This window comes from Phodopus roborovskii, unplaced genomic scaffold (genome assembly GCF_943737965.1).
Source record: "Phodopus roborovskii unplaced genomic scaffold, PHOROB, whole genome shotgun sequence".
Classification (NCBI taxonomy): Eukaryota; Metazoa; Chordata; class Mammalia; order Rodentia; family Cricetidae; genus Phodopus; species Phodopus roborovskii.
The window spans coordinates 4952104-4972208 of NW_026126646.1; the positions used below are offsets into that span (position 1 = coordinate 4952104).

Sequence of the window (20105 nt, forward strand, 5' to 3'; positions counted from 1 at the left end):
CCATCTTCACTACTGCACAGGTTCAGCCCCACAAAGATGGCAGAAGCTGCAAGCCCAGCTGGACTAGAAACTTCCATTGACTCCGACTGGTGGGTCACTATCTCACATCTCAGGAGCTCAGCCCGAAACTCACACACACGAGCTTTGGCACAATGACCACCCGAGTTCATGGCAGTGGGCTGGTGGCATGCCTGAGATGGATGAGTGATGGGTGAGAGCTCGGTGCCCCGGTATCGTCTAAGGGTGGGAGACGCAGTCGGGGACCAGAGCGGGAGGCAGTAGAGCTGGCTGAGCCAGGGCTTGGCTAGCATCCTGAGAACACGGATGATATGCAGAGACTGCAATAGCTTAGCCAGGCTGTTGTCCTCCAGATCCACAGCCTTCTCCAGAAGTCTCCCTGTGTCTCTCTGGCTTTGGGATGCCCTCCTATGACCAGGCTTCCCCACAGGACACTGGGCTACACACACAGCTCCCATGGGGTTCCTTCCTGTGCTCTGTCTGTCCTCTTCCATGAACATGTAAGTGAAGGAGGTTTCTCCAGAATGTTCCATTGCTCCAAGCTGGAGGAGCAAAGAGGGAGCTGCCTCCTTGGCTTCTCCCACCAGCTCCTGGGGGACAGATGGGCCTGTTTCCCCTCCCAGAACCCGTCATTCACCGTGGGGGAACTAGGAGGGGCCAGGATCAGTGGGTCCCCTGATACACCCTCCCAGGTAAGCAGGAATAAGACTGTGTGTGTGTGTGTGTGTGTGTGTGTGTGTGTGTGTGTGTGTGTCTCCTCTTCCCTCTCTCCCTCTCTCTCTCTCCCTCTCTCTCCTCCCTCTGCCTGAAACCCCTCTCCTCCTCCTGTCTCTCCTTTCTTCCTCCCCTCCTGAGCTTCTCTGGCAAGATTCCCTTTGGCATTCCTTCTTCTCACTGTTTCAAGGCAGGGCCCTGCTTCGTCCCGTCCCAGCTGACCCCACTCCAGCCTTCAGATCTCCTGAACTTCTGGGAAAGGGCCTAGGTTGCTTCCTCCTGTACTCACATGCCACACAGCACACACAAGACAGCTCCCCATCTCTACCTAGCCAGAGCCACGGCTGCCTGGCCTGCAGCTAGCCCAGCCTAGTCCACACTCAGCTCTGGCCTGCATCCCTACCTGTCTGACTTGCAGTCCCCACAGGGAGAATCAGACAGGGCTGGAAAGTACTGAATGGAAGGAACAGAGAGCCCTTAGCAGGGGCTTGAAGTGACCTTGTGGGCGTGATCTGAGTCAATCAGCCCACCAGCCCGGGCCATGCACTGGGAGCCAGGCAAGGGTCCAGGAAGCCTGCGGGCACAATGCCACAGCATTGGGGACCTAACGGGCCGTTCCATCATCAATTTCTGGGGTTTTGAAACATTGTCGCAAAAATAAACATGCTTGCTCTCTCCTTCTGTAATTAGTTCCCTAAAGAATTCACTGAAACCTGCAGCACCGGCAGGAAGCACAGCCTAGAACTTTCTCTTTCCAGAACAGGGGGTGGGTGTGGTGGGGAGGGGGCAGGGGCTGGGCTCTGGCTGGAGACAGGACCTTCACCATCCAGGCAACGGTCTCATGAGAGCCTGGTCCTCCGTGGCTCTGAAGCACAGTCTCCTCAAAGGCAGCCTCAAAATTCAGGGAAGCCCTTTGCACGCACAGACGCAGAGACCGGCCTGGAAACTAACTCTAAGATAGTCATTAGGAAACATTCAGTTGTGCAGCTGGAGATGTGGCCCGGCGGTTATGAGCACAGGCTGCTCTTGCAGAGGACCTAGGCTCAATTCTCACCACACACATGGTGGTTTTCAACTATCAGGAACCCCAGTTCAAGGGGATCCAACCACCCTCTTCTGATTTCCACAGGTACCACACATGCATGCGGTACATACACATACAAGAATGCAAAACACTCATAAACAAAAATAAATAAACAAGCCTCTTCTAGAAAAAGACATCCAGTTGGGAAGCTGGAGGGATGTCTCATTGATAAGAGCACTGGATGCTCTTGCACAGGACCCAGGTTCGATTCCCAGCACCCATTACATCAGCTCACAACCCTCTGCAACTCCAATTTTAGGGGCCAATACCCTCTTCTGACCTCTATGGGTACTGCACACACACACACACACACACACACACACACGCACACACACACTCACGCACGCACGCGCAGTGCATAGACACACAGGCAGGCAGAACACCGCTATTCAGGCAAGGGTTGTTTAAAATATCAAGAATTTGGACTTTAATGTAGCTTGGCTGGCAAAGCTCTTTCCTAGCATGCAGGAAAGCCCAGGGCTCCATCCTCAGCACCACGTAAACCAGGTGTGGTGGTGTACACCTGTATGTAGTCCTGGCACTCAGATGTAAGGCAGAAGACTCAGAAGTTTAAGACCACCCTGGGTTACACACTAGGTTAGAGGCTACCCTATCCAAAACAGTAATAAGTAAAGGCTCGGAGTTTCCCTGCGGTCCTCAGGCTGCTTCTCAATGGGTGTCATGTTGAGCACACTCTGGGGCATTCTCTGTTGACCAAGGTGACTGGGAACATCCCGACACTCCCATGGCAGCAATTAGGAGCCAAGAGGAAAGTCACCAAAAAGTGGGACCTGGGAAACTGACGCAGACCTAACTGGCTGCGCCCACCTTCAGAGTCACCCACTCTACCCCTAGACTACTTCTGTCATGGGTGGGAGGGAGTGTCATGAGCGGTTTTCCTGCCGGTCTGGCCCCACCGCCGTGCCAGCCCCAAATAACACACAGACACACTGTATTAGATATAACGCTGTTGGCCAGTTACTAGTTTCTCATCGGCTAGCTCTGTCTTAAATATTAACCCATTTCTATTATCTAAGTATTTCCACGTGGTCTCATCTTACCGGGGAGAGAGCCCGGCATTCTTCTCTCTCAGTCATCTACCTTCAATCTCCTCCCACTACATCAATGCGGTGGGACCAGACCGGCAGGAAAATACCTACTCATAACGGAGGGGGGGCATTCATTCCAAACCCATCTGACAGCAGTCCCAGGGGAGGGTGTGACCTGTACATGGGAGAGCTGGTGAGGCTGTCCTTCCTCCTGGCTGCCCAGAAGAGGTGGTCCTCTCACCAGACCTGGGTCACCTTTGTGACCATGAGAGTTCTCCATTGTCAACCATCTTCCCAAAGAGACAAAACTGCATGGGTCATCATACCTACACCCCATTCCTAGTCCCCTAATGACCAACGGCCAAGAGCACCTTCCCCTCTTAGCCCATAGAACTCAGAGTCCTGCTCAGCATGGAGCTGAGGAGGAGGGAGCCTAAGAGACCGTGCTGGCCAGAGGGACTGGCCCCAGGTTTGCACAGAGGACCGAGCCCAGGAAGGCCACTGTAGCCTGCGCTCTTGGCATCCCAAAGCCCTAGACGGAAGTGAATGGTGTCCAGGGGACTGATCTGTCCTGTCAGGAAGGTGACTGTCAGCTTCGCCCTCCCTTTCATAACAGCTGGTCCCCTCAGCTCCTGGCTCCCATAGGGTCAATCCTATCTGGGATTCCATGTCCTTCCATACACAGGCACAGGACAGAGCAGAGGCCTGTGCTTACCCAGGACTTGCCTGTAGCTCAGCTCTGCTCCTCTGGCTCTGTGCACCTAGATTATGGCCCTGGCTACAGGATGCTCCATAAGACAGATGGTCCCAGAGGCTCTCAGAAGGAGTCACATTATCTCTCAATTCACTCAGGCCATACCACCCTCATCCATAGGGAGGAGCACACTGGACTCCTTATAGGACCCCGATGAAACCTCCTCTCCAGCTACAAGCATTGCACTGGCCAAGAGCCCATCTTCTAAAGAGCTAAAACATCCCCGTCTACAGTGTCTCTGTACCACGGAGAATGGAAAATTCTGTTCTTGACTAAGCACACCAATATACAGCACTGTGGAGGCACGCAGAGAGCACATAGCAAATGCTTCCGGAAGGAGAAATGAACAACTAAACAATAGTCTCTGCAGGGAACATGTCTCCTCAGAGACCAGGAAGGAGCAAACTCCAGCCAGGAGTGAACACCAGACAGCTGGCCATGCATTTCCCATCAGTCTGAGCACACACCAGGAGCTTCCTGGGATGCTGTGGTATCTACATCTGCTGTTACAAGATGGAATGGCCCCGGGAAACAGCTCGGTGGCTAGGACACTCGCCACACAAGCATGAGGACCTGCGTTCAGACACCCAGAACTCACACACAAGTGGGAACAGCAACGAGCTTCTGTCCTTCTAGAACACCTATGCAAGGTTGAGCAGCAGAGACGCTTGCAGCCAGGCAGCCTGGTGCACAGCGGCAAACTAGAGCCTCTGATTCAAACAACAAGAAAGATACAAACCAACGCCTGAGGTTATTCTCTGACCTCTGCAGACAGCCCTGGCACAGGTGTGTGTGTGTGTGTGTGTGTGTGTGTGTGTGTGTGTAGGCAACAAGAGCGAAGCTCACACAGGCAAGCATGTGAACATACAACAGACACACGCTGTGGCATGTCCAGAAAAGTGGAATACTACTTGATAATTAAGAAGGAGTAAAAGGATCACACTTCCACATGGGCAAACCCTGAGACCTGGAGGCTGGACAAAGAAAGCCAGATATAAAAACCACACATGGAGGGTTTTCCCTGCAGGACAGAAGAATCCAGAGACAGAGCCAGCTCAGAGGTTGCCAGGGAGGATCCAAATCCAGATTCACCAGGCACAGCAAAAGGGAGCATTCCAGGGCTCTCACTGCGCTATTCTACAGTGTGGAGGGTTAGTGAGCTGACAAGATCTTTGAACTCTTAACTTAGGGATCTCACACTGTGAACATTGTCCTTCAAACACACAGACACTGGGAATGGCCAGCCTTCTCACCCATGTGGTGAGTGCAATCCTCACAGCCCAATGCTCTCCTGAACACTCTGTGCACAACATATACACCATGTCATGAGAGAGCACTCTCCTGAGAGGCTCCAGGATGTGGTGATAATTATTGCTATTTACTAAGTAAAGATAAGATATCAATGTCTATGTCATAGCAATGTACACAGAGGCCCACATAAACGTGCATGCGCACGCACACACACACACACACACACACACACACACACACACACACACACACACACAAAGGATGCAAGATAATCTCCCATTCTGAGGATGTTTTCCTAAATGCTGCAGGAGCCAGAGAGCTGAGATTTTAGAGCCAAAGGCACGTGGGGCTGAATCCACGTGCCGACTTGAATTTGTCACCACAGCTGGGACTTCCTGATTATTTATTTTCTTCTTCTTCTTCCTCTTTCCTAAAGGCCAATAAGATACTTTTAAGAAAGTGAACGAGAAACAAACTTTTACATAAAACACAAGAGCTACAGGGGACTGCAGAAAGAGGAACAGTGAACCTTGCAGTTCTCAAAACAAGGGTTCGAACCCAAGCTCTTCCACTCTCTGGCTGTGTGATGTTAGGCCAATGAATCTGCTTCTCTCTGCTTTGTTTTCTTCCAAGAGAGGAACGAGGGCAGCCATCCCTGTTTTGCACGAAGAAGGGCTGGGATGAGGCAGATCAAATGGCTGGCTCACTGAAGCTGGGCACAAAACCAGGGTGCAGAAGGCAGAGCTGTGGTCGTATCGGTCTCGGCACCTTAAGAGGTCCAGATGAGGTCACTGAAACCCACAGGCAGGTCCAAGGCGGAGCTCTTCCTCCGTGCTTAGATTTCATTCAGCTTGTGCTGGAGAACTCCCTCCCCTGGCCCAATTCTTTTACAGAAGAACCAAAATGTGAGGGCCAGTGCCACCCTGGCCTCTGCGTATCTCACTGAATCGGAAAGAAGATGCTGGCTGTTTTCATGTCTAACTTCAAATCCCCGAGTCTGGTCTCAGAACACCAGAGCCAACGTAGGAATGGTAGGACTGACCCCAAAATGGCTGCTCTATTTCCGGAGCTGACCTGGTTTACGCAAAGGATCTGGACAGCTCGTCTGACAGTGTAATTATACGGAGCGCGTCACTTGTCACCTCCAGCGACGGTGGGTCTCAAAGCCAGCCAGGCTTGCATGTTCCTGCCCCATCTTACACTCATGGCCCTAAAGCAGCCTCACACAGGGCCAACTCCACAGTTCACACTTACAGCCAGCTTTGTAAAAATACACCCCCCTTCAAGTCTCCACTGCCATGGTATCCAGATTTGTGTCCTCAAGGAGCGGAGCAGACGGGCGCACGCCACCACCAGGTGCTAGTCTCCCACACATGAGTGAACGACGTCAGCTTGCATTCCTCAATCAAATGCTTGCTTTTAAGTTCGTGGTACATTTACACCCATGGTCACACGAACTACGGTGACCTATGCCCCCTTTACTCGGTTCTCCCCTGGTGATATCTGAATAGAGTACAGTTGGGTAAATCATACTATCTGGTTATTGACACTGGCAGAGGTAAATCATGGCCACCGTCACCTCCAAGTCCCCTCCTTCTGCCCTTCACTGCATCCTCTCTGCTCCCTCTTCACTCCTTTCTCTCCTGCCCCCAGAAGCCAGGCCTCCAGCCACCACTCCCAGAGCTTTGCCCTGGCCTGGCCTGGGACTCTCACTGAGCATCGTTCTGGAAGTGGTTGGTTCCCCCAGGGTCTCTCCCTGGAGGTCCCTGCAGGAACCTTAAGTCTGCCCCTGCGCTGCTGAGCCCCATTCTGCATGTGTGTGTGTGTGTGTGTGTGTGTGCATGTGTGTGTGTGTGTGTGTCTGTGTAGCTGCTTACCCACGGGAGGCCCTGCTCCAGCTGCACACAGACCAGCTACAAACCCTCGCATGCAAGTTTCTCTCTCCCAAGAGATGAAAAGTGGCATGGGTGTGTGGCGGGTGCAGGCGTGTAACTTCAGAAGGTCCTGCCAAGGTCTTCTCAGCACAGCCACGATGGATTTCCTCCCACCATGCTGCAGGAGTGGCCCAGCTTCTCCACACCCCCGCCAGCGGTTGGTGGAACCGTCCTTGTTTTTTTATTACCCCAGCCGTTCCCATGGGCTGGCAGTGTGTCTTGCTGGGGTTTCCACGTGTATCTTCCTCACCGCTCCCCCTATTAACTATCTTGGGCTTTGGGAGTCATGTAAACATTTCTGCCCATGAACGGGCCCTCTGCCTGTTTTTGCCAGGGCGGTTCTAGGTTCAAGGGCTATTTCTGTGTTGAGAAGAGCAACTCTAGACAAATACCACTGATGGGGGACGTCCTTCTGTATGCTGTATGTTTCTCTTATTGGTTGATGAATAAAACACTGACTGGAGAGTAGCCAGGCAGGAAGTATAGGAGAATTCTAGGGAGAGGATGCGGAGAGAGGAGTCGCAAGGGTGATGCCACATAGCTGCAAAGGTCTGGGCATTCTCCAGTAAGCCAAGACTACATGGAGATACAACGTTTAATAGAAATGGGTTAATAATTAAGAGAGAGCTGGCCAATAAGAAGCCTGAGCCATTGGCCAAACAGTTTCTAAATAATTGAAGCCTCTGTGCATTTATTTGGGACTAAAGGACTGCAGGGCCAGGTAGGACAGAAACTTACACCTATATACCACCTCCCACTTTGTGCCTTGTGTTTTCACATGGACTTTAATATATTTCATACGTGTGTTTGCATGTGTGTACACACATGTGTATAGGTGTGCATGCACATACACATGTGTGTATACACACAAAGACCAGAAGTCTATGTCAGTGTCCTCTTCAATCCTTTCCCATATTATTGTTTGAAACAGTGTCTCTCCATGGACCTGGAGTTTGCTATCCAGCTGGGCTTGCTGGCCAGGGAACTCCAGTAATTCCTGTGCCTCTGCTTCTCAATGCATCAGGCATAGGGGTTCACGCTCCTACCCCTGGATTTTTACATGGGTTCTGTGGATCCAAACTCAGGTCCTCATGTCAAGTGCCTTCTGGGTCCAAACTTTAGAATCCAGATTAAGTCCAACTTTTCATATCTTTTTCCTTGCACGGGTCATATTTTCAATGTCAAGTCTGAAGTCACTTCTAGCATAATTCGTTTCCTGAAAGTTGGCAGCTCTGCGTTTGACGCCTGATTTTGTGGATATTCTGCGTATATCTGTTACTAGGGTGTGAGAGTTGAGGGCCATTATTCTCTTGTGACACCGGTCTGGGGAAAAGCAATCTTCGTGCCATTGCATGTGAGCCTTGGTCAAAAGTCAGCCAGATGTGGGCTTGGAATCCACTCCTGAGTCTGTTCTATGTCCCTAACCAGCACGTCTCTGTGTTCACAGACACCAACCGCTGTTGTCATACAAAGAATCCTTACCAGGTAGCCTTGCTCTGCTGGCTTCATGCGAAAACTTTACCCCTCACCACACACACTTTTGTTGAGCTTTGGATGAGAGTGCTGTTCGGGAAGGTTTATCAACCTGAAGAGATCTAATGTGGTCTGGTTCATGAGCAGAGCATGGCATGCCTCTCCATTCACTTACTGTTTCTTCGACATCTTCCGCTGGTGCTTTCAGCACGCAGAGCCCTTAGTCTTCTGTTTCCTTCTTAGATACATCCATAGAATTTTTTCATTATGAACCCCAAGATGTGGGTTGGTTTAGCTGTAATTCTGCAATGCTATTGGTCAGTGGTGGGCCCTTGGGTGTTGGGGCAGCAGAAAGACGTTAGGTCGCTGGGGATATGCACTGGAAGAGGACACCTTCCCAGCCAACGTGAGGTGTGCAGCCCCTGCTGCCACGTTCACTCAAAGCAACAGAATGAGTGATGGTGGCTTGAAAGCGATGAAACTGTGAATTACACTAGGTCATTTTTCTAGGATGACTCATCGGTGGCCAAAGGAAAGGATGACTCAGCATTTGCCAAAGGAAAGGAAAGCCGCTAGCACAGTCTTCTGGCTAGGCATGGCTGTCAACTTGACATAGCCCAGAATTCTAAGTGGGCTTGTGTGAAGAATCACCTCCAATCAGAGTAACCTGCGGGTGTGTCTGTGGGGCTTTTTCCCGATTGATAATCAATGTAGGATGATACAGCCCACTGTGCACAGTGCCACCTATAGGGAGGCGCTCAGCTGTATAAGAATGTAGCTAAAGTGAGCGGAGAGCAAGCCAGTAGGCGGTTTTCTCCGTGGTTCCGATTCAAACCCTGTTGTGCATCTGCCCTGATTTCCTTTGATGGTGAACCGCAGCCTGCAAGATGAAATAAATCCCATCCTCAAAGTTGCTTTTGGACACGGTGTTCATTACAGCAGGAAGAGGCAAACTGAAATGCATTCTCCACATGTTTACTGCCAATAGATAAGAATATGGTTGACTTTTGTATATTTATCTTGTTTTCTGTGACCTTATGGAACTCATTCAGAAGTTCTAAGAAGCTGCTTTTCAATCTTCTATAATGTTTTTTTTCTACACAGACAACCAAGCCAAAAGGATCATGTCCCCCCTTGTCTGTCTGTGTTTGCTTTCTTTGTCATTCCGTATTGAAGTGGCTACTGCTTCGGAGTACAAGTGGTGGCCATACGCATCGTTCACTTGTCCCAGTCTCAGAAGAAGGGAGGCCATTTTTTCCCCAGGATTAAGAATGATGTTAGTCACAGGTCAACACAGATGTCCATTATCAAGTTAAGGGAAAATAACAGCAACAACAATAACAACCTGCTCCTGCTCCGAGAGAACAGGTTTAATTTTATCAAATTCATTTTTTGTATCCACTGACATGATTGCATGGGTTTTTTTCCTTTAGCTTTTTAATGTGGCAGACTGCCCTGGATGATGGCAAATATCAAACCATCCTTGTACTAACTTCTTTTGTGAACATTTTTTTAACATACTGCTGACATCTACTTACCAACATCTAACTAAGAATATTTTGTGAATAAGAGATGGATCACCAGTTAATACTATTTTCTGCTCTTAGAGAGGACCCAGATTCAGTTCCCAACATCCACATGGCAACTTGCAAACATCCATAACTCCAGTTCTGGTGGATCTGATGCTGCCCTCTGGCCTCCTTGGGTACTGCATGCATATGGTACACTTACACACAAGCAGAAAGAAAAATACTCCTACACATAAATGTTATTTTAAAAAGAATACTTTGTGTATTTTCTTGGATATTGTTAGTCTGTAGGGATATGTGTGTAAGAGAGAGAGCGCTTTGTTTGATCTAAAAATGTTTCATAAAATGAATTAAAAACATTAATTTCTCAACAGCCTTTTACTGATGCTCTGCCTCTGCTGGGACCACTTGTGGGCCCTCCTTAGCATACACTTTTTCTAAACAAGATGTTGCTGGAAACAGCATGGAAATGACCTTCACAGTTGAACTATACTGTGGATCACGACTCAATACCAAACCCCTTCCCCTCCAGTGATACTCTGCTCCTATAGTCCCAGGCATCCAGGAGCCTTCTGCCTTCTTTGATGAAATCTAGCTGCAGTGGAGGAAATCCATATGACCATGGAAAGAGACCTTGGCCTTAGATCTGGCATGCAAAGCCGCATGATCTGCTCCTGTGAGACTATGCAGGGGTCTTCAAAGAACTCTGCCCTGCCAACTAAACCAGAAAATACAAAATAATTTAAGCCACATCAATGTTACTTATCAGAACTCAGTTTCCTGTCTGGTTTAAATATAACTTCAAACTGTAGATGTGTTCTGTAACCCAAATTCTTTATTGGGATACTTGAAGAAAGGTGGCCACCAATGTCCCCTGTGGGTTAGCCCTGTCTTTGGTATTCAGACACCTGGGTGTGTTCTTGTCTGATCCACCTGCCAGAAGCGAGGCCTGGCTATCTGCCTAGTGCCAGAAGTAAGCCCATCATCTCCCTGGAGACCCTTGCACCTCTGTCAGCAGCAGCAGCCAGGCTGCAACCATAGCTTACACCACAGCATGTCATCCAGACTTCATCAGGGGACCACTCCAGTCTCCTTCTACAGGGGAGGGATCAGAAAGCTGGTTTTCTCTCAATGAAGAAACCACTGATGATGAATGCTCTGATACACACCGATCTCCAAACTGCAACACTCATGCACACATACCCACACACACAAAACACATACACACATACACACCACAAACACACACATACACACATACACACACAAAAAAGCACATACACACACCACATGTGCACACACCACACACACACACATACACACATACACACACCAAAAAAACACATACACACCATACACACACATACACACACCACACATACACATGCACACACACATACACACAAAACACACACACTACACACACACAAAATGCATACGCACACAAAACACATACACACAACACACACATACACGTACACACACATACACACCATACACACACCATATACTTACATACACCACACTTACACACATACACATACACCACACATGCACAAACATACACATACATACACATACACACATACACACACCATACATACACACACATACATACCATACACACACAAGCACACACACATACATACACACCACACACACACACATACACACATTCACACACATATACACATATGCACATACACACATACCACACATACACACCACACACACATACACATACATACACATACCACATACAAGCACACACAATTCTGGTTCAATGCTTTTCTTCCATGGGGTGCTGAGTGTAGGGACAGAATAAGGTTCTCCAGGGGCAGCCTGTGTTTCCTGCCATATAAATTACTTCAGCAGATACAGGGTCCACCTCAGTGTCGTATGGGCACTTCACAGGGGGAGGATGCTGGAGATGTCTCCCACATGGGCCAGTTTCACCTTTCCTGGGTAACCTATGCCCTTCACATGCTGCTCATATCCCCACCAGCCACCTCTCCACCCTGACTTCAGGAGGCCTCGTGACAAGTGAGCAGACAGCCTGCCCTTAGACCCCAGAGTTAGACAACTGTTTAAGATGGTGGAGCAGCACCCAGGGGCCCAGCCGACTCAGCTCGAGCCCCGGCTCTGCTCCCTGGACTGCAGGCCTCTGAAGGCCACAGGACCACCTCCATGCTATTTAGGCACAGCATCATCCTTCACAGAGTTAGGGCCCTCAATGCTGAAGAGCCAGAACTGGCCACACAGCCTATGCTGAGTCAGCTCTGTCCTGGGGGCAGCTTGAGGGCAGAGGGGACAGGCTTTGAGAAAATTGCTTCCTCCTGTGTTTCTGTAGGAAGTGTGCCCAATGAGCCAGTGCCCCCCATAATGGTCAATGGTCCCAGGTGGCCACTGGGCACTTGTGTCCTAAGAAGGGCAAAGGCATCTCACTTAAGATTTGTACAAGTCATAACTTGGGATTTTATGTTGACTCAGGATGGCACAGTGCTATTTGTCTAGACTAAACGAAATGGATTCTAAGTGGCTTCCACCTGATTTAGTGAGGGGAACAGAAATTTCAAAGTCTCTGTTCAGCCCATGTTCCCTGTGTCCCGGCCCTCTGGAGAGCACCCTCGTTGCTCAGCAACTCCTCGGAGGCTGGGTTGGGGAAAGCATCTGTGGGTACCTGGCCTTACTGCACATGTAGGGAATGAGCCCCATGAGTAGGGTGAGCAGGTGAGGGTAGAGCTGGGTACTTCGCGCTACAGGAGACATTGAGAGCAGCAGGCAAGCGTCATCCAGGTACAGTAAAGTCCTATTACACATGCACGCCTCCTCTGTGCACGTGCGCACACACATACACACACACACATACTGGCCACACATGCATACATGCACTGACCACACACAAACATACACACACTCATATACACACATACTCACAAACACACACACATACACAAACACACACTGGCCACACATGCATGCACACACTGACCACACATGCATACATGCACTGACCACACACACACACACACACACACACACACTCATACAAACACACACTGGCCACACATGCATACACACACTGACCACACACACACACACACACTCATATACACACATACTCACAAACACACACACACACACACACACACACACACACACAGAGTCTCCAGAATGAGCCAGAGCAGTCAAGTATCTACCATCCTAAAAGGCTGGAAGAAATTAGCCCAAGCTGCAGACAGGGAAAGACAAGAGGCACTGACTACAGAGTCAGATGCGCCTTGCCCCCTCAGGACCCCCCTCCTCTCTCAATGGTACCTCTTCCCAGCCCCACTACCAAGCAGATGCAACCACCAATGCTCTCTTTCACCCACAGGCACCCTTCCCCCCAAATAGTTAAAAGTCTGATACTGTCTCTCGTACTGAGCTGATAATGACCGAAAGAGCTGGAAGGGATTGTTTTGTCAAGCATGTCTGTATTCTAATTGTGGGGAAAAAAATCTTCAAGCCAAAGGGATGCATCTCTAATGGTAAAAATCCAATGATGTGATTCACCCCCAATAAGCCAGGTTGAAGAAGCGATATCTATTTGGAGCAGGAGGGCGTCTAAGCCTAAGGCTGGGAACTCTCTCCTGAATTTCAGCAGAGATCCAGGGAGAACCACAAAAGTGGGACTTGGTAAAACAGGGGCACTGTGCCATGCTGACACATTTAAGCTCGCACAGGCATTTCCTGTGCAACTACCAACACTTGCCGGGCCGTCTTCCCAGGAAGCAATGGGGAATGAGGCATGCCGTCAGCCCGTGGACTCTGGGCATCCCATCCAGCATACCCAGGAGCCTCTCTACAGGGCATGGCCTCCCTCTCCACAGTGTCCAGTTCTCACAGCAGCTCCTGTGGTCAAATAAAGCAGGACTAAGGAGTGGAGGCACCAGCCAGCCGGCCTCAGGGACCATGCCCAAGCAGCTGCCTCAAAGGCTAAAACAGAAAAGGAGAGGGGAGCCGGTGAGTGTGGACCCTGTCCCTCTTAGGTCAACCCTGGAGGGGACATGTGACTATGATAAGACTGTGAATGTCATCCAGACAAGCAGGGAAGGTTGGAGGTGACATGAATGTCATAATGGAGGGAATCATTAAAGCAGCCCTGTGAATCCCAGCCCTGTGCCTCAACTTTCCCATGGAAACGAACAGAAGGGATAAATGTCAAAGAAGCTGCCTTCTCTCTTTCTCTCTCCTTTTGCCCGTCCTGGATCCAGGGACGATAAGAGGGAGAAGAAGGGAAGGGATGGGAGGGGGCACAGGAGCTCAGACTCTTACAAATTACAATTTCAGACACCATTCACAGACCCTCCACCATCCTTGGAACTTTTTGCAGAGAGAGGAGAGAGGAACCAGTATAGTCTTCTAGACATCTCCCTGCACCTGCCTGTCCCGCTTAACACAGGCCATCTGCCCGCAGCTCAGTAGCTACCACGCTGCCCTAGAAGAAGTATGGGACTGTCCTCAGGTTCCTAGGACTGTCCTAGTGAGCCCCCATGGCTTACTCTGAAGAAGCAAGCAAGCAAGCATGCCATACTCCTGGGTGATAGCCTGGGTGCAGGCTACTGCCCTGATGAGGGTCCTCAGCAACTAAGTCAATCCCTTCCCTACAGCTAATCTGACCCTCCCCCTGGTAGGGATGGAAGTCAGGGGACCTAGAGGCCACTAGAGAAGCTTAGGCTCTGACAGGGGCGTACTCTGGCCTGACTCTATTCCAGGCAGCTTAGCTGAGTCTATCTGAGTTACATAACCAAACTCCCCATTAACACTCCATGAGTCACCAGCCCCCTTGAATTCCTGGAAGGGGTCTCAGAGGAGGAACAAGCTTGGTTTGCACTCAATTACTCCAGATGCACAAGCCCCCAGCCTGTCTTCCCCTCTCGGTCTGCCGGGCAGGAGGCAAGCAAAACCCTCTCCAGCCAGACTTCAAACGCAGGAATCTAGATCAGGGATATATTTGGCTTTCTCAGCTAATCTTTACATCAATTTGGTCTCTACTGACTTGTAACCCTTTGAAGCAAACCTAGCAACGGTGTATTAGAACCATGTGACTCCCACGTAACCCCTAGAGAAAAATCCCAGGCTCAAGAGACCCACAGCTCAGGGTTCTAAATCCCTAGGCTCTATAAGAACCCCAGCTTCCACGGCATGCTCTGGGCATATGTGTTTTTCCCAAAGAATGCTCAGGCAATGTCTGACAAACACCCTGCCAGAGAAGACACTGAAGCTTCGAGGCTGTGTGGGAGGCAGCCAGACCCCAAGTGGTTCCAGCTAGAAGGGTGCAGATGCACAGAGGGATAGGCAAGCTGTCCCGTCTCCAGGGACCAGGGGCCAGGGGCAGGGAGGTACAGAGCTGCTTATGGGCTGTGTACCCCGGCCCTTTCCCCACGGCACAGAAGAGAAGGAGCGTGGAAGGGAAGAGGAATAAACACATGAACAGAAATGGACAGAGAAGGGGCATCTACTACCAACTCCTCTGCTTGGCCCAAGAATGAGAGGGGTGGGGTGCGCTGATGTTGCTGGAAGCTCTCCACTCCCTCCTAAATTTACCACTTATTCCAGCATTATTATCCAGATGAGTATCATGGCCTCTGACCCTAGATGGATTCCAGTTGAAATCAATTTAGTAGCAGCAGCTGGAAATGAGAGAGAGCCAGCATTCACCCTGTGCCCAATGTTTGCGGACAAAGCATTGACTCCATCCACTAAAGCCTGGCTGCACAGCCCCAGCTGCTAGGGGACTTTGTGCTAGGGCTGGTGACAGCCAGCCCTGTGCATCCCTGCCTGCCTGGAAGCCCAGACACAACACAACACACACTGGGAGGGCTTGAGAAAACTGTGGATTGTGTTCTGAATGTGTACCCAGGGCCTTACTAGCAGAAGGGATGCCAAAAGCTCCGGGCTGGGAGGCAGGACTGACTCAGGAACAAGTCCAGTTTTGAGTTTAGGGCTGCCTTCCTCCTTCCTCCTTCTGAACACGACCCAGCAAACATTATGGGTGCTTGCTCCCATCTACTCCATACACCCCCGTGAGGCCAGTCTCTTCAGGTCACAGCCTCAGAGGCCATCAGCCACCAGGCCAGACCTGAGGACTTGGGCTGCCTACAGGGTAAGCACACTGTCTGTGCTGCCCTGAGACCAGGCAGGCCAGCAAGCCCCGAGTCTCCTTCAAGGGCTGCCTTTCTCTGGACCCAAGGAAGCCCTGCTACAACTCCCACCAACAGATAAATAAATAAATACATAAAAGCAGAAAAATCCAACTCCATCTGTTTCTGCCTTCTAGGGCATCAAGGCTCCATCCGTGTACAGTTTGGCTTCATCGCAGAAGTAACCAACCCTGACTCTCCAGGTGGGAACTAGGAAGCCCCTCCCTGGGCTTGCAGGGAACTACCTTTTCCCAAGAAGACTGCCTTCTGCCACCCCAGCCTAACCAGGCTCCAAGCTCGGCAGCAAGATGCCCAGTGCTCACCCAGCAGTGGGGAGCAGTTAGCAAGAGAGGATGAAGGGCTGCAAAGCAAAGGCATAACTCCTGGGCTCAGGCTCCGTGTTCCTGCCCAGAGGGAAGCTGCTAGCTTTGCTTCTGGCGGTCCCCTTTGGGGTTGGGTGGTGCACGCGTAGAAAATCTTGCATGCTGCATCTGGTGGGGAGGGAGGGTGGACCTAAAAGGTCAAACCCCAAAATCACCAACAAAAGCGGAGAACCTGTCACGACGACTGTTGTTCTATGGTAACTGTGGAAGTGAATTTTGAGCCTCAAAGGAGGTTTCTTTGCAGGTGCTCTCTCTCTCTCTCTCTCTCTCTCTCTCTCTCTCTCTCTCTCTCTCTCTCTCTCTCTCTCTCTCTGTCTCTCTCCTTAACAAAATGTACTAACCTATCAATCTAGCAACTTGTGCATGGAAGTTGCCACAAGTAAGCAGGTGGCAGACTGCAGCTCGAGCTGCCTCTGGACAGGGAGGGAATCCACTGGGTTGCCCTCAAATCCTTGGGATGTAGCTGAGCACTGGGACAGTCCCGACCAGAAGGGTAGGGGGGCAGGCAGGCAGGCGGGGCACCTAGGTCAGGGTCATGCCAGAAGAGCTGTTCCTGTTTTCTTTGGTCCATACCCCAGAACTGCGGGAGCCCAAACCTTACCTCACCACAGTCCACTGATGGACTGAGGCCCAGCCTGCGCCCCACACTCAGCCCACTAACCTGATGATTAACCTCTTAAAGCCCACAGCGCAAACAAACTCGGCCACCAGGAAAAGCAATGCCAGTAATGACGTGTGACAGTCCTCACTAGATGATGCCGAGCGGGCCGGCATCTATTCCTAGGTACCAAATCCACTCGTAAATCAAGGACAGCTAGAAAACACTCGCATGCCAGTCTCCTTCAGACTTCTCAAAATCAGGTCGCACACATGTTCCTCCCTCCCCTGGCCCCACTTTCTCCCCAGCTTCATGCTGGTGGGGGTTGGTGAGGCAGGCAGCCTGCCCCAGCAGCCAGCGACCCCTTGTGTCCTCAACACGGGAGCGCAGTGCATCCCAGTGGACAAACATTAGAAGTGCAAGTAGCCTTTCTCTGCTTCCATCTGCGTCGTCTTAGCCTAAGTCCCTCCCCCGACCCAGACCAAAGACCCCTTACTTGAGGGCAGGGATAGTAGGAACTCCGCACTGCAAAAGAGGCAACTGCATCATGGGGACCCCTAGGCCGCCAAGGGCAGGATCCAGAGAAGCCAGAGCGACTCAGTGGGTGGGCAAAGTTTAAAGAGAAGGGTCTTTCCGGCCGGCCTCATAACCACGCTGGGCTTGAGTTCCTGTTAGCCCTAAAGTCCCAGGCACAGACAAGCCCTGTGTATCTGTGTGCCTGTGTGTCTGTGAAAGGAAGGTGCTTTGGAGGGGTTTGCCTGTTATCTCTCCCCAGAATCCAAGCTCTCCAGACCCAGCTGTCCGCCAGCTGCGTGCGACCTTCTGCCCGGAGGTCACCCCCAAAGCAGCTGGATGGGCAGCTGGGCTCCTACTACACTCCAGCTCAGGGCCCCCCAGGGTCCTGAGGAACAGACAGAAGGGCTGGCAGAGAGGCTGTGAGGTTCTGGGCTCCTCCAACTCCGTAGCAAGGCTGGCTCGGGAACTGGGAAGGCTGATGGCTTTCCCCGGCGCCTCCAGCGTCAGCCCGGGCCCCCCGAGTCCGCCGCGCCCAATGGCTCGCAACTCGCTCCGGGCTCCCGAGAGGAGGCGCGCCGGGGCCACGGGCCAGGACACTGCGCTGCTGGCTTCCCGAGCAGCGGGCGCGCCTAGCTTCCAGGTCACTGGGGCAAGCGACCCCAGACTCGCGGAGCTCCTTGCCGGGACCAGCTGCAGGCGGCAGCGCTGCACGGCTTCCGATGCACCACGCGGGCCGCCTCAGGGAGGCGAGAAGAGGTGCCTTCGTTTGCAACAGTGAGCAGCAGCCCAGCCCAGCCCAGTTCAGCACCCACGCACCCCCACGCACCCTGCTTTCTGGCGGGTCGCTCACCTGAGTCCTAAAAGCTGTTGGATCCACATGGTCACGTTTCAGGGAGCCGAGCCTCAGACCTTGCTTGCCCCGGCCATCTGCGCGGCGCTCGCGCCCGCTCGCTCCCGTCCCGTGGCGCCGCTCCCCGGCTTCGGGCCGCCGCCGCCCGCCGGCCGCGGGGCGTACAGCGAGTCAGAGTGCGGCCGAGTGGGGCTCCATGCCGGCCGGCGCTCCGCCGCCGAGGGGGCGCATGGCTCAGGCGGGCCGGCCCGCGGGGACGCACATTCTCCCGCCGGGACTCGGGACTCGGGGCCCCCTCCGCAGGTCACACGGCGCGGGCGGCGGCGAGGTGGGCGCTCTCCAGAGCTGTCACCGGCCTCGAGGTTCCGAGGAGCGCGGCTTCGCCCTCCGGGGCGGCGGGCAGCGAAGCCGGATGCGCGGCGCAAGGTGCAAGGACCTCCGAGGCTGTGATCGGCGTGGCCCGGGGCTTTAGAGGGTCGCCCCTCTGGCTCGCGAGGGTCGCCTTCACCCGCCTACGAATTGGGGGTTTTCTGTCCCGGATTCCGCCACCGATCAAGTTGCCTGAGAGCTCCGTCTGAGCGCTCGCTCTGCAGACGGCCGCGGCCGGGAGACTGGCAGGAGGCGGGCAGGGGAGGCGCGGGGCGAGGGCGCGTGGAGCGCGGGGCGTGGGGACGCGCGGCGGCGGCGCCGCGCGGAGGAGGCGCGCGGGGATCCCGGGCCCCGCCGCCCGCGCCCACCGCGCCCTCCGCAGAGCCGCCCCGCCGCTTGGCCGCCTCCCTCAGCGCGTCTGCCTCTGGGCTCTTGCCCCCGCCTCCGCGAGCGGGTCCCAACTCCTCCCGCTTGGTCCGGCTCACGTCACCCTCCTTCCCCGCCCCTCAACCTGGAATCGGAGCCCTTAACCCGGCCGGCCGGCTAGGCTCACCAGCCCACCTCGCTGGAGCTGGACTGGCGACCTGGGCTCTGAGTGGCCTGGGCGGCGCCGGAGACAGGATTCTGGCCCGCCCCTTCCCCATCCCTAGCTGCGTCCCGGTCTCCACCTTGGGAAAGGCTCGAAAGAGGCCGCAGGCTCCGATTGGACCGCCGGGCGCCGCCGGATGGTGTTGCCACGGTAACCGGATGGCATGCGAAGCAGTTAAGAGGTTCGGACCCGGCTCTAAGTACGCCCTGTGGACGCGGAGAGCTGATTTGGGGAGGGGAGGTTCTCGTGGGGCTCGGGGAGCTAGGGCTTCACAAAAAGTTTCCTCCCGCGGAGCTGCAAGGCGCTGGTGCCGCGAGAGGCTGTGGGAGGCTGCGGAGGGACCTCCACTGGGGAGTCCTCCCGACTGCCTGGGCCTGGCCTCCGTCCAGGCAGATGAAGTTTCAGCATTCGGTTGGAGCGTGTTTCTGCCCGGTTATTTAGTCTCCAGCCCAGTGTCCTTCTCGCTCCTAATGTAATGGCAACTGCAGCCTTTTCGGAGCCAGAGAGCTAGGAACCTGGGTTTCCCAGACTCTGAGAAATCCTGTCCACTCACCGACCCAGCTTTTCCCGGTGCCCTACCTGGTTAGTCGTATCTGCATGGCCGATTAGTGAAAGACAGACACTCTGAGGTCCCCTTTCTCTGACAGAAGTGACAGGGAGGCACAGGCTTCCATGGAGGCCAGAGCTGCTGCGTCCCTGAGGAACTGTTGGGACAAAACCCAACTCTCAACTCCACACAGGGGCGGAGAAGAGCAAAGTCGAGGGCCTTAGAAATGAGCTGCAGCCAGCGACCTTTCTGCATGGACATG

General features: G+C 52.8%; 1 protein-coding gene across 1 annotated transcript in view; it reads right to left on the minus strand.

Annotated features, from left to right (window-relative positions):
• Positions 1 to 18608, minus strand: part of Ajap1 (adherens junctions associated protein 1) — a 109527-nt gene extending 90919 nt beyond the window's left edge. Inside the window, exon 1 of the mRNA XM_051173957.1 lies at positions 18339 to 18608. Coding sequence (XP_051029914.1) covers positions 18339 to 18367 — 29 coding nt within the window. The 5' untranslated portion in view covers positions 18368 to 18608. The remainder of the gene's footprint in view (positions 1 to 18338) is intronic.
• Positions 18609 to 20105: the final 1497 nt, after the last annotated feature.